This window comes from Chiloscyllium punctatum, chromosome 7 (genome assembly GCF_047496795.1).
Source record: "Chiloscyllium punctatum isolate Juve2018m chromosome 7, sChiPun1.3, whole genome shotgun sequence".
NCBI lineage: Eukaryota > Metazoa > Chordata > Chondrichthyes > Orectolobiformes > Hemiscylliidae > Chiloscyllium > Chiloscyllium punctatum.
In genome coordinates, this window is record NC_092745.1 from 129,691,177 (window position 1) to 129,704,224 (window position 13,048).

At 43.8% G+C, this 13,048-nt stretch overlaps 1 protein-coding gene across 2 annotated transcripts in view; it reads left to right on the forward strand.

Moving 5' to 3' along the window:
* Window positions 1-12,812, forward strand: part of spata1 (spermatogenesis associated 1) — a 78,504-nt gene extending 65,692 nt beyond the window's left edge. For both annotated transcript variants that reach the window (XM_072574825.1, XM_072574826.1), the window contains 2 exons: window positions 6,229-6,327; window positions 7,997-12,812. In XM_072574825.1, coding sequence (XP_072430926.1) covers window positions 6,229-6,327; window positions 7,997-8,125 — 228 coding nt within the window. In that variant the 3' untranslated portion in view covers window positions 8,126-12,812. The remainder of the gene's footprint in view (window positions 1-6,228; window positions 6,328-7,996) is intronic.
* Window positions 12,813-13,048: the final 236 nt, after the last annotated feature.

The window sequence follows — 13,048 nt, forward strand, 5'->3', positions numbered from 1 at the left end:
ACTGGCAGGTGGGACTAGATTGGGTTGGGATATCTGGTCAGCATGGATGGGTTGGACCGAAGGGTCTGTTTCCATGCTGTACATCTCTATGACTATGACTCTACTCTAAGGTTTGCCCTTGGGTCCAAGTCTCCCCCAAGAAGGGAAACGTTTTCCCAAAATCTACTCAGTCCAGGCCATTCAGTGTCTTGTAAGTTTCAATTAGATCCTCCTCATCTTTCTAAACACCAGTAATTTTAGACCCAATGTCCTCAAATGTACCTCATATGTTAAGCTTTTTATTCCTAGGACCATTCTCATGAACCTCCTCTGAACAAGCTGCAGAGCCAATACATCCTTCCCAAGTTGGCTGGCTGAGCTGGAAGGTTCATTTCCAGATGTTTTGTCACCTGCGAAGTAACATCTTCAGTGGGCCTCAGATGAAGCACTGCTGATAATTCCTGCTTTCTATTTATATGTTTGGGTTTAGAGTCATAGAGATGTACAGCATGGAAACAGACCCTTCGGTCCAACCCGTCCATGCCGTCTGGATATCCCAACCCAATCTAGCCTCACGTGCCAGCACCCGGCCCATATCCCTCCAAACCCTTCCTATTCATATACCCATTCAAATGTCTCTTAAATGTTGCAATTGCACCAGCCTCTACCACTTCCTCTGGCAGCTCATTCCATACACGTACCACCCTCTGCATGAAAAAGTTGCCCCTTAGGTCTCTTTTATATCTTTCCCCTCTCACCCTAAACCTATGCCCTCTAGTTCTGGACTCCCCGACCCCAGGGAAAACACTTTATCTATTTATCCTATCCATGCCCCTAATGATTTTATAAACCTCTATAAGGTCACCCCTCAGCCCCCAACACTCCAGGGAAAACAGCCCCAGCCTGTTCAGCCTCTCCCTGTAGCTCAAATCCTCCAACCCTGGCAACATCCTTGTAAATCTTTTCGGAACCCTTTCAAGTTTCACAACATCTTTCCGATAGGAAGGAGACCAGAATTGCACGCAATTTCTTTAGGTTGGTGATGTAATTTCCTGTGGAGATGTTATTTCGTGTGGTGAAGTCACTTCCTGTTCTTTTTCTCAGGGGGTAGTAGATGAGGTCTAACTCAATGTGTTTTTGATAGAGTTTTGGTTGGAATGCCATGCTTCTAGAAATTCTTGAGCATGTCTTTGTTTGGCACATCCTAGGATGGATATGTTGTCCCAGTCGAAGTAGAGTCCTTCCTCATCCGTATATTACATCACCACAGGAAATGACATCACCAACCCAAAGAAACCCAAACATATAAGTAGAAAGCAGGACTTATCAGCAATGCTTCGCCTGAGGCCCACTGAAGATGTTACCTAATAGGGTGACGACAGGTCTGGAAATGAACCTTCCAGCTCAGCGAGCAAACCTACATCCATAACCTCACACTGAGCTACAAATCGTCTCAAAATTCACCACATCCTTCCTAAAGTATGGAGCCCAGAACTGTGCACAATACTCCAAATGTGGTCTGATCAGAGCTTTAGAGAGCCTCGGGAGGAATTAGAACATAGAATATAGAACATCGAAAAATACAGCGCAGTATAGGCCCTTCGGCCCTCGATGTTGCGCCGATCGAAGCCTACCTAACCTACACTAGCCCAATAACCTCCATATGCTTGTCCAATGCCCGCGTAAATGACCATAAAGAGGGAGAGTCCACCACTGCTACTGGCAGGGCATTCCATGAACTCACAACCCACTGAGTAAAAAATCTACCCCTAACATCTGTCCTATACCTACCACCCCTTAAAGCTGTGTCCCCTAGTAACAGCTGACTTCATTAGCGGAAAAAGGTTCTCACTGTCAACCCTATCTAACCCCCTAATCATCTTGTACACCTCTATCAAATCTCCCCTAAACCTTCTTTTCTCCAATGAGAAAAGTCCCAAGTGCCTCAGCCTTTCCTCATACGATCTTCCTACCATGCCAGGCAACATCCTGGTAAACCTCCTCTGCACTCGTTCCAATGCCTCCACATCCCTCCTATAGTATGGCGACCAAAACTGCACACAATACTCCAGATGAGGCCGCACCAGAGTCTTATACAACTGCAACATGACCTCAGGACTCCGGAACTCAATTCCTCTACCAATAAAGCCCAGTACGCCATATGCCTTCTTCACTGCACTATTTACCTGGGTGGCAACTTTCAGAGATCTGTGTACATGGACACCAAGATCCCTCTGCTCATCCACACTACCAAGTAGTCTACCATTAGCCCAGCAATCCATCTTCTTGTTATTCCTACCAAAGTGAATGACTTCACACTTAGCTACATTGAATTCCATTTGCCACCTTACTGCCCAGCTCTGCAACTTATCTATATCCTGCTGTAACCTGCCACATCCTTCTTCGCTGTCCACAACTCCACCGACTTTCGTGTTATCCACAAACTTGCTCACCCAGCCTTCAAGCCCCTCCTCCAGGTCATTTATAAAAATGACAAACAGCAATGGTCCCAAAACAGATCCTTGTGGAACACCGCTAGTAACTGCGCTCCAAGATGAACCTATACCATCAACTACTACCCTCTGTCTCCTTCCAGCCAGCCAATTCCTAATCCAAACCTCTAATGCACCCTCAATGCCATACCTCCGTAGTTTTTGCATTAGCCTGCCATGGGGTACCTCATCGAACGCCTTGCTAAAATCCATATACACCACATCTACTGCTTTACCCTCGTCCACTTCCTTGGTCACCTTCTCAAAGAATTCAATAAGGTTTGTGAGGCACAACCTGCCCTTCACAAAACCATGCTGACTATCCTTGATCACATTATTCCTATCCAGATGTTCATAAATCCTATCCCTTATAATTCTCTCTAAGACTTTGCCCACAACAGAAGTGAGACTCACTGGCCTATAGTTACTCGGGCTATCCCTGCTCCCCTTCTTGAACAAGGGGACCACATTCGCTATCCTCCAGTCTTCTGGCACTATTCCCATAGACAACGACGACATAAAAATCAAGGCCAATGGCTCTGCAATCTCCTCCCTAGCTTCCCAGAGGATCCTAGGATAAATGCCATCAGGCCCAGGGGACTTATCTATTTTCATCCTTTCCAGTATTCCCCAGACCTCTTCCCTACGTACCTCAAGGCCATCCATTCTAATAACTTGTGACTCAATATTCACATCAGCAACAGTGTCCTGTTCCTGAGTGAATACTGACAAAAAGTATTGATTTAGTGTCTCACTAATCTCCTCCGCCTCCACACACAACTTCCCACTACTATCCTTGACTGGACCGATACCTACCCTAGCCATCCTTTTATTCTTGACAAACCTATAGAAAGCCTTTGGGTTTTCCCTAATCCTACCAACTAAGGACTTTTCATGTCCCCTTCTCGCTGCTCTTCGCTCTCTCTTTAGATCCTTCCTGGCTACCTTATAATTCTCAATCGCCCCAACTGAACCTTCACGCCTCATCTTTACATAGGCCACCCTCTTCCCTTTCACAAGGGATTCCAATTCCTTATTAAACCACGGCTCCCTCACAAGACCCTTTACTCCCTGCCTGACTGGTACATACTTATCAAGGACACCCATTAGCTGTTCCTTGAACAATCTCCACATATCATTTGTGTTCTTCCCTTGAAGCTTACTTTTCCAAGCCACGCATCCTAAGCCATGCCTCACTGCATCATAATTTCCCTGCCCCCAGCTATAACTGTTGCCCTGCAGTGCACACTTATCCCTCTCCATCACTAGAGTAAAAGTCACAGAGTTGTGGTCACTGCCCCCGAAGTGCTCATCTACCTCCAAGTCTAACACCTGGCCTGGTTCATTACCTAGAACCAAATCCAGTATAGCCTCACCTCTTGTTGGCCTGTGTACATATTGTGTCAGGAAACCCTCCTGCAAACATTGGACAAACACCGACCCATCTAACGAACTCGAGCTATAGCTTTCTCAGTCAATATCTGGGAAGTTAAAGTCCCCCATAACAACCACCCTGCTACTTTCACTCTTCTCCTGAATCATCCTCGCAATACTTTCCTCTACTTCTCTTGGAGTATTAGGAGGCCCGTAGAAAACTCCTAACAGGGTGACCTCACCTTTCCTATTTCTAACCTCTGCCCAAACTACCTCAGATGGCAAGTCTTCCTCCATCACCCTTTCTACTGCTGTAATACTATCCTTGGCAAGCAATGCCACACCTCCCCCTCTTTTACCCCCATCTCTGACCCTACTAAGACATTTAAACCCTGGAACCTGCAACAGTCATTCCTGTCCCTGTTCTACCCATGTCTCTGTAATGGCCACAACATCGAAGTCCCAGGTACCAACCCATGCTGCAAGCTCACCTACCTTATTTCTTATACTTCTGGCATTGAAGTATACACACTTCAAGCCACCTTCCTGTTTACAGGCACCCTCCTTCGAGATCGATGCCATGTTCCTAACCTCCCTACACTCAAGGTCCTGTACCCTAAAGCTACAGTCCAGGTTCCCAAGCCCCTGCAGAGTTAGTTTAAACCCTCCCAAAGAGCACTAGCCAACCTCCCCCCAAGGATACTGGTGCCCCTCAGGTTCAGGTGTAGACCATCCTGTTAATAGAGGTCCCACCTTCCCCAGAAAGAACCCCAGTTGTCCAGAAACCGAAATCCCTCCCTCCTGCACCATCCCTGTAGCCACACATTTAACTCTTCTCTCTCCCTATTCCTCGACTCTCTATCACGTGGCACGGGTAACAAACCAGAGACAACAACTCTTTTCGTTCTAGCTCTGAGCTTCCAACCTAGCTCCCTGAAAGCCTGTCTAATGTCCTCACCCCTCTTCCTACCTATGTCGTTGGTGCCAACGTGGACAACGATCTGGGGCTGCTCCCCCTCCCCCTTGAGGACCCGGAAAACACGATCAGAGACATCATGTACCCTTGCACCTGGGAGGCAACATACCAATCGTGAGTCTCTGTCGCCCCCGCAAAACCGTCTATCTGTGCCCCTCACTATTGAGTCCCCAATAACTATCGCTCTACCTTTCTCCACCCTTCCCTTCTGAGCAACGGGGACAGGCTCCGTGCCAGAGGCCTGAACCTCGTTGCTTACCCCTGGTAAGTCATCCCCCCCACAAGTATCCAAAACGGTATACTTGTTCTTGAGGGGAATGACCGCAGGGGGTCCCTGCACTGGCTGCTTCCTCCCACTCCCCCTCACTGTCACACATCTCTCTATAACTTTCGGAGTAACTACTTCCCTAAAGCTCTGATCTATGACCACCTCTGCCTCCCGAATGATCCGCAGTTCATCCAACTCCAGTTCCAGTTCCCTAACACGGTCTTGGAGGAGCTGGAGATGGGTGCACTTCTTGCAAGTGTAATCAGGAGGGACGCTAATGGCTTCTCTCACCTCATACATGTTGCAAGAGGAACATTGCACTGCCTTCGCTGCCATCCCTCTAAAAGGTAAACTTTAAAAACTAGATCTAAAGAAACAAACAAGCAAAATGCAGCACTTACCTGCTTATCACAACGGGTCTTATTATTAGGTTAGAGGAGGAGGGCGGGTGGGAGGCTCTACCCCTGTAGTGCCTCGGGTTCCTCGCCTGCACGCTTTTATAAGAAAAAAACCTTCCCAGGTAAGCTAGCGCGACACCAGCTTCCGGGTCCGCTAGGCGCTTAAAAATACTTTAAATTTTAGCCATTAAAAAAACAATAACTAGACTGTACCATGACTTAAAAAAAAACACCATCAGACAGCCGTTACCTTCTCCGCCCAGAGAGTGAGGCCAAAAGCTTGGAGCTGCGCGCTTTTATAAGAAAAAAACCTTCCCAGGTAAGCTAGCGCGACACCAACTTCCAGTCCGCTAGGCGCTTAAAAAAACTCTAAATTTTAGCCGTTAAAAAAACAATAACTGGACTATACCGTGACTTTAAAAAAAAACACCATCAGGTAGCCGTTACCTTCTCCGCCCAGAGAGTGAATTGTTTTAGGAATTATGTGATTTTTTTTCATGTAATGTATGGTTGGGCTTTTGTCTCCCATTCAAGTGTAAGACAATCAGTGGATTAGGGGCAGGGGTTCAGGATCAAGCCTCCCCAATGTTGTTTCTGGGATAAAATTACTGCCAAGTTTGACTACCTAATCAAAGCTTCTGGAATCTTCGCAAAATTGTTTCTTCTGCTTTGCAAGATTTTATAATGTTTGGTGTGATGAGCAGCTCTGTCAACACAAACATGAATGATATTCTTTTACAGAATGAATTAATTATTCAGATCACAACACTCAAGCATGAGATTGATCAGCTTTACAGGAGTGTGGAAAATGCCAAAATGAAGCTAATTACTGAGATAAAGGTACAATATTCCCATCATCTACATACAGTACATGGGTAGATTTTAGTACCAATATCTGTATGAACATCTAATAGTTAGAACAATGTTAGCATGTCCTTCCGCTGGTTTGGCATCTCTGCTATTAGTCTATATCTTCATATAATTTATATATAACTATACTCTAACCCTAACCTTATCCATCAGGAAGGATTTTCTTATGAGGAGAGGTTGTGTGATGATGCTGCTCCTTTAACAAGGTCGTGTTGTCCTTGGTTTTGTTCAAGAGGGGTTGTAAAAGACAGAGGTTTCGTTATGTCTGGGTTTAATAACTTTGTTAGTGGCTAACAGATACTGCCGAAGGTAACAATCAGGGAAAAGGCTTTTCGGTTTTTTTCAAGGCACTTTAACAATGAAAGGGGAATGGCCAGTTTCCCAGTTCAGGGCTTTTTTCTTTGTTTGATTATGTTTTAGCAAGCAGTGTATTCAAAGCTGCTGGGGGAGAAAAAGATTCCATGATTCAACGGATGTTTCTGGCTGACACTCTCTCTCTCTCTCTCTCACACACACACACACACTCTCGAGCATCTCTCCTGTAAGAACCAAAGTTTGAATTTACTTATTTTGCCAAGGGGGTGTGTTTAAGGAGAGGTTGCATGAATTTGGAGCAGCTCCTTTGTTAAGTTGTGTGGGTATCATGTTGGTTGGGTTTTCAAATAGGTGTTATTTGAAATTCTGTTTTCTTTTGTTTGTGTTTCATTCAGTGGTGTGCAAATAAATTCTGGTTTGCTTGAAACTGAGTGCTTTGATCAGCTGCGTCACTCCTGAAATATATTCCTTACATCTGTCCAAAACAACTAAAAATGTTTGGGTCTGGGCTACTTTCTAAACATGTTTTGAGGGCGTCTGGCCTGGTCCATAACAGTTGAGTGGGTTGATCCTATACTCATTGGAGTTCAGATGAATGAGAGACGGCATTACTGGATTACTGCCAGGGTAAATACTGAAAGGTTGGCTCCCTTTTCGGTAAGTCTAGGACTAGAGGGTATCATCTCAGAATCAGAGGTTGTACATTTAAGACAGATGAGAAGGATTTTCTCCCCCCCCCACCCCCCAGAAGATAACATATTTGTGGATTTCTTTACTGCAGAGGTCTCTCTAGGCTGGGTCATTAAGTATATTCATGGCTGAGTTTTAATCACTGAGGAAATCAAGGGTTCCGGGGGTGGGACAGGAATGTGGACCAGATAATGATCAGATGAGCCCCAATCTCACTGAGTAGTGGGCTCTATAATAATTTATAGTGTATGAGAAGACCATGCTGTTTGGTTGGCAAGTGAACGCTGAATAATAAAGATGCTGCCAGGGAGAATGCACCAGTTAGATGATGACTGATAGTTAACTACCAAGGTTTGTTTAAATTGTTATTAAAACTATGCTTCACCATCATTAATGCAAATAAGGTTGAAGGTTGCAAAAGGCAATTAACCAACTCCTGCTCGCATTTCGATGTTTCTATTCAGCCCCAATTAAAAGCATAGTTATACAAACGTAACATTTTTAAATGAGTACATTAGTGCTTTGTGCTCTGACGGTGTGAAAATATGCTGGCTGTTTTCAGCTGAGTCAGGTAGGAAAGTTGCCATTCAGCACACTTTTAATAATACCTCAATTACTCCTATTGCCTTTGCAGCTAAGAAAGCAGACAACTACAGACCTCCGAGCTCTCCGTGCTGAATTAGCACAGAAGAAGACCCAGTCATCCTTAAGTCGCCTGCATAATGGCTCCGTACCTCACAGTTTGAATATTTTAGTGACTTAACCAAAATGAGACTGTGTTGCCTTTGATCTCATAGCTGTCCCTGTGGGATCTCACTGCAAATGGTATCCATGTTTCCTGATTTTATTCAAGTGGTCCCACTTCAAAAACCGCTTCACTGCCCGTGAAGCACTTTGGGACATCATGAGGTTGTGAAAGATGCTATATAAATTCATAGAACAATACAGCACAGAATAGACCCTTCGGCCCACAATGTTCTCCCTTTGCCTCTGTCCGATCTTGACAGGAGAAATATCAAAGTCACCTTACCACTTCTGATTTACTTGCACGTTCCGAAAGACAGCCAGATTTCTTCTGTTTTAACTGATCTTTTAATTTATTTAATGCAAACTCTTACACTGTAGAAGATTATGTTATTGATTCCCTATTTGTAGCTGATGAAACGCTGATGCTATTATATGCAATTGTGTGATGGCGCACTCAAAGACAATGAGAAGTGGCCCACATGAAGATGGGTGAAAAAAAAACCCACTAAGTTCCAAAGAGGAGAGGAGACCACAATCCTTTTATTTAAAATGCAATGTTTCAAGCAGACAACTCACCAGCATCATCTGAAGGGCAATCAGCAATGGGCAATAAATGTTGGGTCAGCATCAAGAGTACATTCTGTTTTAAGTGAATCATTATCCTCTTTCTGACGTTAGTGTAGATCAATAACTATAATTTTGTCAAGTTGCAAATTTAATAAGTTGTAGGAATGAAAGGCAAGCTTCAGCCCATTGCAGCTTTACTGGCATTTGGGAAAAGCGAGGACTCATTAGGGAGAGTGGTTTTATTTGGGCGCATTTTGTTTCACAAACTTGAAGTTTTTGAGTAAGTGCAAAGATGATTGTTTTTACTAGTGTGTCAGAAGCTGAGGGGGGGCTGAGTGAATAGAAATATATAAAACTAAGAGAGGTGTGGATAGTCTGAGTCTTTTTCCCGAGGTAGAAATGTTAAATACCGGGGGACATAGGTTTATGGCAAGAGGGGCAGAGTTTAAAGGTGTGTGAAGGAAGTTTATTTTTACACGGACGTTGGTAGGTGCCTGGAAAGTGCTGATGAAGGGCTTTTGCCCGAAACGTCGATTCTCCTGCTCCTCGGATGCTGCCTGACCTGCTGTGCTTTTCCAGCACCGCACTCTAATCTTGACTCTGCAGTACTCACTTTCACCTGGAAAGTGCTGCCAGGGGAGGCGGTAGAAGCAAATACAATTGGGCGGCACGGTGGCACAGTGGTTAGCACTGCTGCCTCACAGCGCCAGAGACCCGGGTTCAATTCCCGCCTCAGGCGACTGTGTGGAGTTTGCACATTCTCCCCATGTCTGCGTGGGTTTTCTCCGGGTGCTCCGGTTTCCTCCCACAATCCAAAGATGTGCAGGTCAGGTGAATTGACCATGCTAAATTTCCCATAGTGTTAGGTAAGGGGTAGATGTAGGGGTATGGGTGGGTTGCGCTTCGGCGGGGCGGTGTGGACTTGTTGGGCAGAAGGGCCTGTTTCCACACTGTAAGTAATCTAATCTAATCTAATCAATGTTTATGAGGCATTTAGAAAGACACATGAACAGGGAGGGATGAGAGGAATATGGAGCAAGTGTAGGAGCTCTCTGCCTTAGAAATATTTAAAGATTTTGCATCCACTGCCTTTTGAGGAAGGGAATTCCAAAGACTCTCAAGCCTCAGAGAAAGTTAAAAATCCTCTGTTTTAAAAGGGTGACTCATTATTTTTAAACTATGACCCCTTGTTCTAGATTCTCCCACAAGAGGAAACATCCTTTCCTCATCCACCCAGTCAAGTTCCCTCAGGATCTTTATAAGTTTCAATTAAGTCGTCTCTAACGTCCAGAGGATCCAGTCTTGGCTAGTCCAGCCTTTCGTCATAAGGAAATCCATTCATTTCAGACGAGTAAAGTCTAGTAAAACTTCAAAATTTGTTTAAGACTTTTTGTCTTGTACTCATTAGAATGCATTAGACTGTTTATAGTGTATGAGAAGACAGTGCTGATTGGTTGGCAAGTGAACTCTTGAGTGGTGGAGATGCTGCCTGGAAGAATGTACCAGTTAGATGATGACTGGTAGTTAACTGCCAAACTGTATTTAAAATTATTATTAAAACTATGTTTCATCATCATTAATACAAATAATATTGAAGGTTGCAAACAGCAAATAACAAATGGGTGGCGTGTTTTTTTATGCAGCAAGATATTGTGAACGTTGGACTGCACTCTGTTTGTGGTTACATGCAAAAAGGTATAAAGAAATTGCAGGCCTACCATGGAGAGCAACAATAGCATGGCATATTCAATAGTTTCTTGTATTTTCAACCTATCTCAGAATGTGAAAGCATGGTGTTAATTTCAAAGTGTGCAACAGGTTCTAAATATCACTGCAACATAAAACAGTTGCACTTTTCTTTATTATTTCAGTCATGGGATGATGGGCTTGCTGGTCAGACCAGCATTTATTGCCCATCCCTAATTGCCCAGGTGGTGGTTAAGAGTCAACCACATTGCTGTGGGTCTGGAGTCACATGTAGGCCAGACCAGTAAAGATGGCAGATTTCCTTCCTAAAGGACATTATTGGACGCATCCCTATCCAGCTCCAGCTTTTAGATTTTCCTATGGTGGGTATATACTTTAGCTTTTAGCCTACACCTGGGGCCAACCAAGTAAGTTCAGTGAGTGTCAAATATAAACAGGCTTACTTAGTGAAATAGCAAATAAATGAATAATAGCCTGGGGGTGGGGAGGGGATGGAGAAGGTGGAGATGGCATACTGGTGCATGGCAATCTGACTGGACAAATGATCCTAGATTAATGACTGCAGTTCCAATTCCAGAATTGAAGAAAAATGTTGAACACTACAGGGAGCAGGCCTACAACTGATTGGGTCTTCCAGAGGCAGAATGGCCCCATGTATTAGCTCACTCTCTTATTTTGAAAAGGCCCCAATGATGATCGCCCCTTGCAAAACATATTATGCTTTGAAGTAGTGTGAAGCAACAGTTTATCAAATACAGGCTCAGACATATTATTCTACACAAAGAACCTTATCGTACAGTACACTGGGATTTGCTGCTAATATCGTTCACAGCAAATTGAAATTTTCTTGTGTTCTGGCAAGTACTTTGCAAACGCAATTTAAAAGTTACAACAATGCAAAAATTGTCATTTCTTGTGCGTGGTGGAATCAAGTTTCTGATTTGGATGCAATCAGAAAACTCAGCACAAATTAAATTTGGGAGTCTGCTTGTTATTGCAAGTGAATTTATGGCATGTTTTGCCACCCAAACTCATTTGTATAATTTCAAACATAACATCTTCCAAGAATCAGAACAAACAGCGTAACAACATCTCTTTTTATTCTATTATGGACTGTGGGCATCGCTGGCAAAGCTAACATTTATTGTCTAGCCCTAATTGCCGTTGAATGGAATTACTTAAAGTCAGACAGTCACGGAGATATACAGCACGGAAATAGTCCCTTCGGTCCAACTCATCCATGCCGACCAGATTTTCTAACCTATTCTAGTTACATTTGCCAGGATTTGGCTTGTATCCCTCCAAACCCTTCCTATTCATATACCCATCCAGATGCCTTTTAAATGTTGCAACTGTACCAGCCTCCATCACTTCCTCTGGCAGCTCATTCCATACATGTGCCACCCTCTGTGTGAAAATGTTGCCTCTTAGGTCCCTTTTAAATCTTTTCCCTCTCATCCTTAACCTATGCCCTCTAGTTCTGGACTCCCCGACCCCAGGGAATGACCTTGTCTGTTTAACCTATCCGTGCCCCTCATGATTCTATAAACCTCTATATGGTCACCCCTCAGCCTCCGACACTTCAGGGAAAACTTGATCGTCCATTTCTGTTTTGAGCCCTCCTCTGTGGGTTGTGACAAAGATGCTTCATTTTTAATATTTCCTGGTGGGCTTACTTTATGAAGGAATGTAGAAGAACTGACTTGTTTTTCAAATGGTGTAGTAATCTGGAGTGGTTTCTTTAAGAAATCATTGAAAGGTCACCATTGGAAGAGGTTTCCTAGAAATCAGAAGGCTGTTGATACCTGCCGTTTTGTGGTAGACCTACGCTGGAACTGTTTGACCAGTGAATGGCTTGGACGGTATTTTTATGGAATTAATTGAGGGACAAGAAGCCTGTGAGGAAGCAGTGCCCACCTCCTGTCTCCTATTGTCTGAAAATAATTTTCTTATTAAGTTCAGGATGAAACGGGTTCTTCAGCAGAAGTGATTGCAGACTCTTCTGAGCAAGATGTGGCTGTCAAGACACCAGAGACAACTGTGCATATTTAGTGACATCACCACACATGCAGAACATCAGAGCAACAGACTTTGGAACTTTCTATGCCTTATCCCTTTCAACTTCTAGAATAACCCGCTGGGCAAAGTGTTTTTTTCCCAAAAGGATAATCTCTGCAGGGAATTCCATTTTTTTATCCTTTACTTGGCAGATGAGCCAGGAGTAGGCAGATGGGACTACTTTAGTTTGGGATTATGACATGGACTGGTTACACAGGAGGATCTGTTTATGTGCTGTATGACTCTGTGACCCTGTATGCGAACATGTATGTGATTAAGGTTTCTAGGAGAGGTAAACATCTATACCTGTACATTACTCGTATGTTGACTCATTGTTGCATTCAATGAATAAATTTTGGTTTGATAACAAATGAATAATCATGTTTATTAAGAAACCTAGTTGATTATTCCTTTTCAAAATCTGATAGAGATAAGGTTTTTAATTGTCTAATTCTGTAATGGGGAATATCAGTTTTATTTTATGTTGTGACTCATGAAGCAGTGAGACTAGGGTAACAGTGCACCATTCCAGCCTCAGGTATGACAGGGTCTGAAGTCACAGTGAGGCCAAATCAAGTAAAGTTGGCAATTTTCTTCCCATACAGGA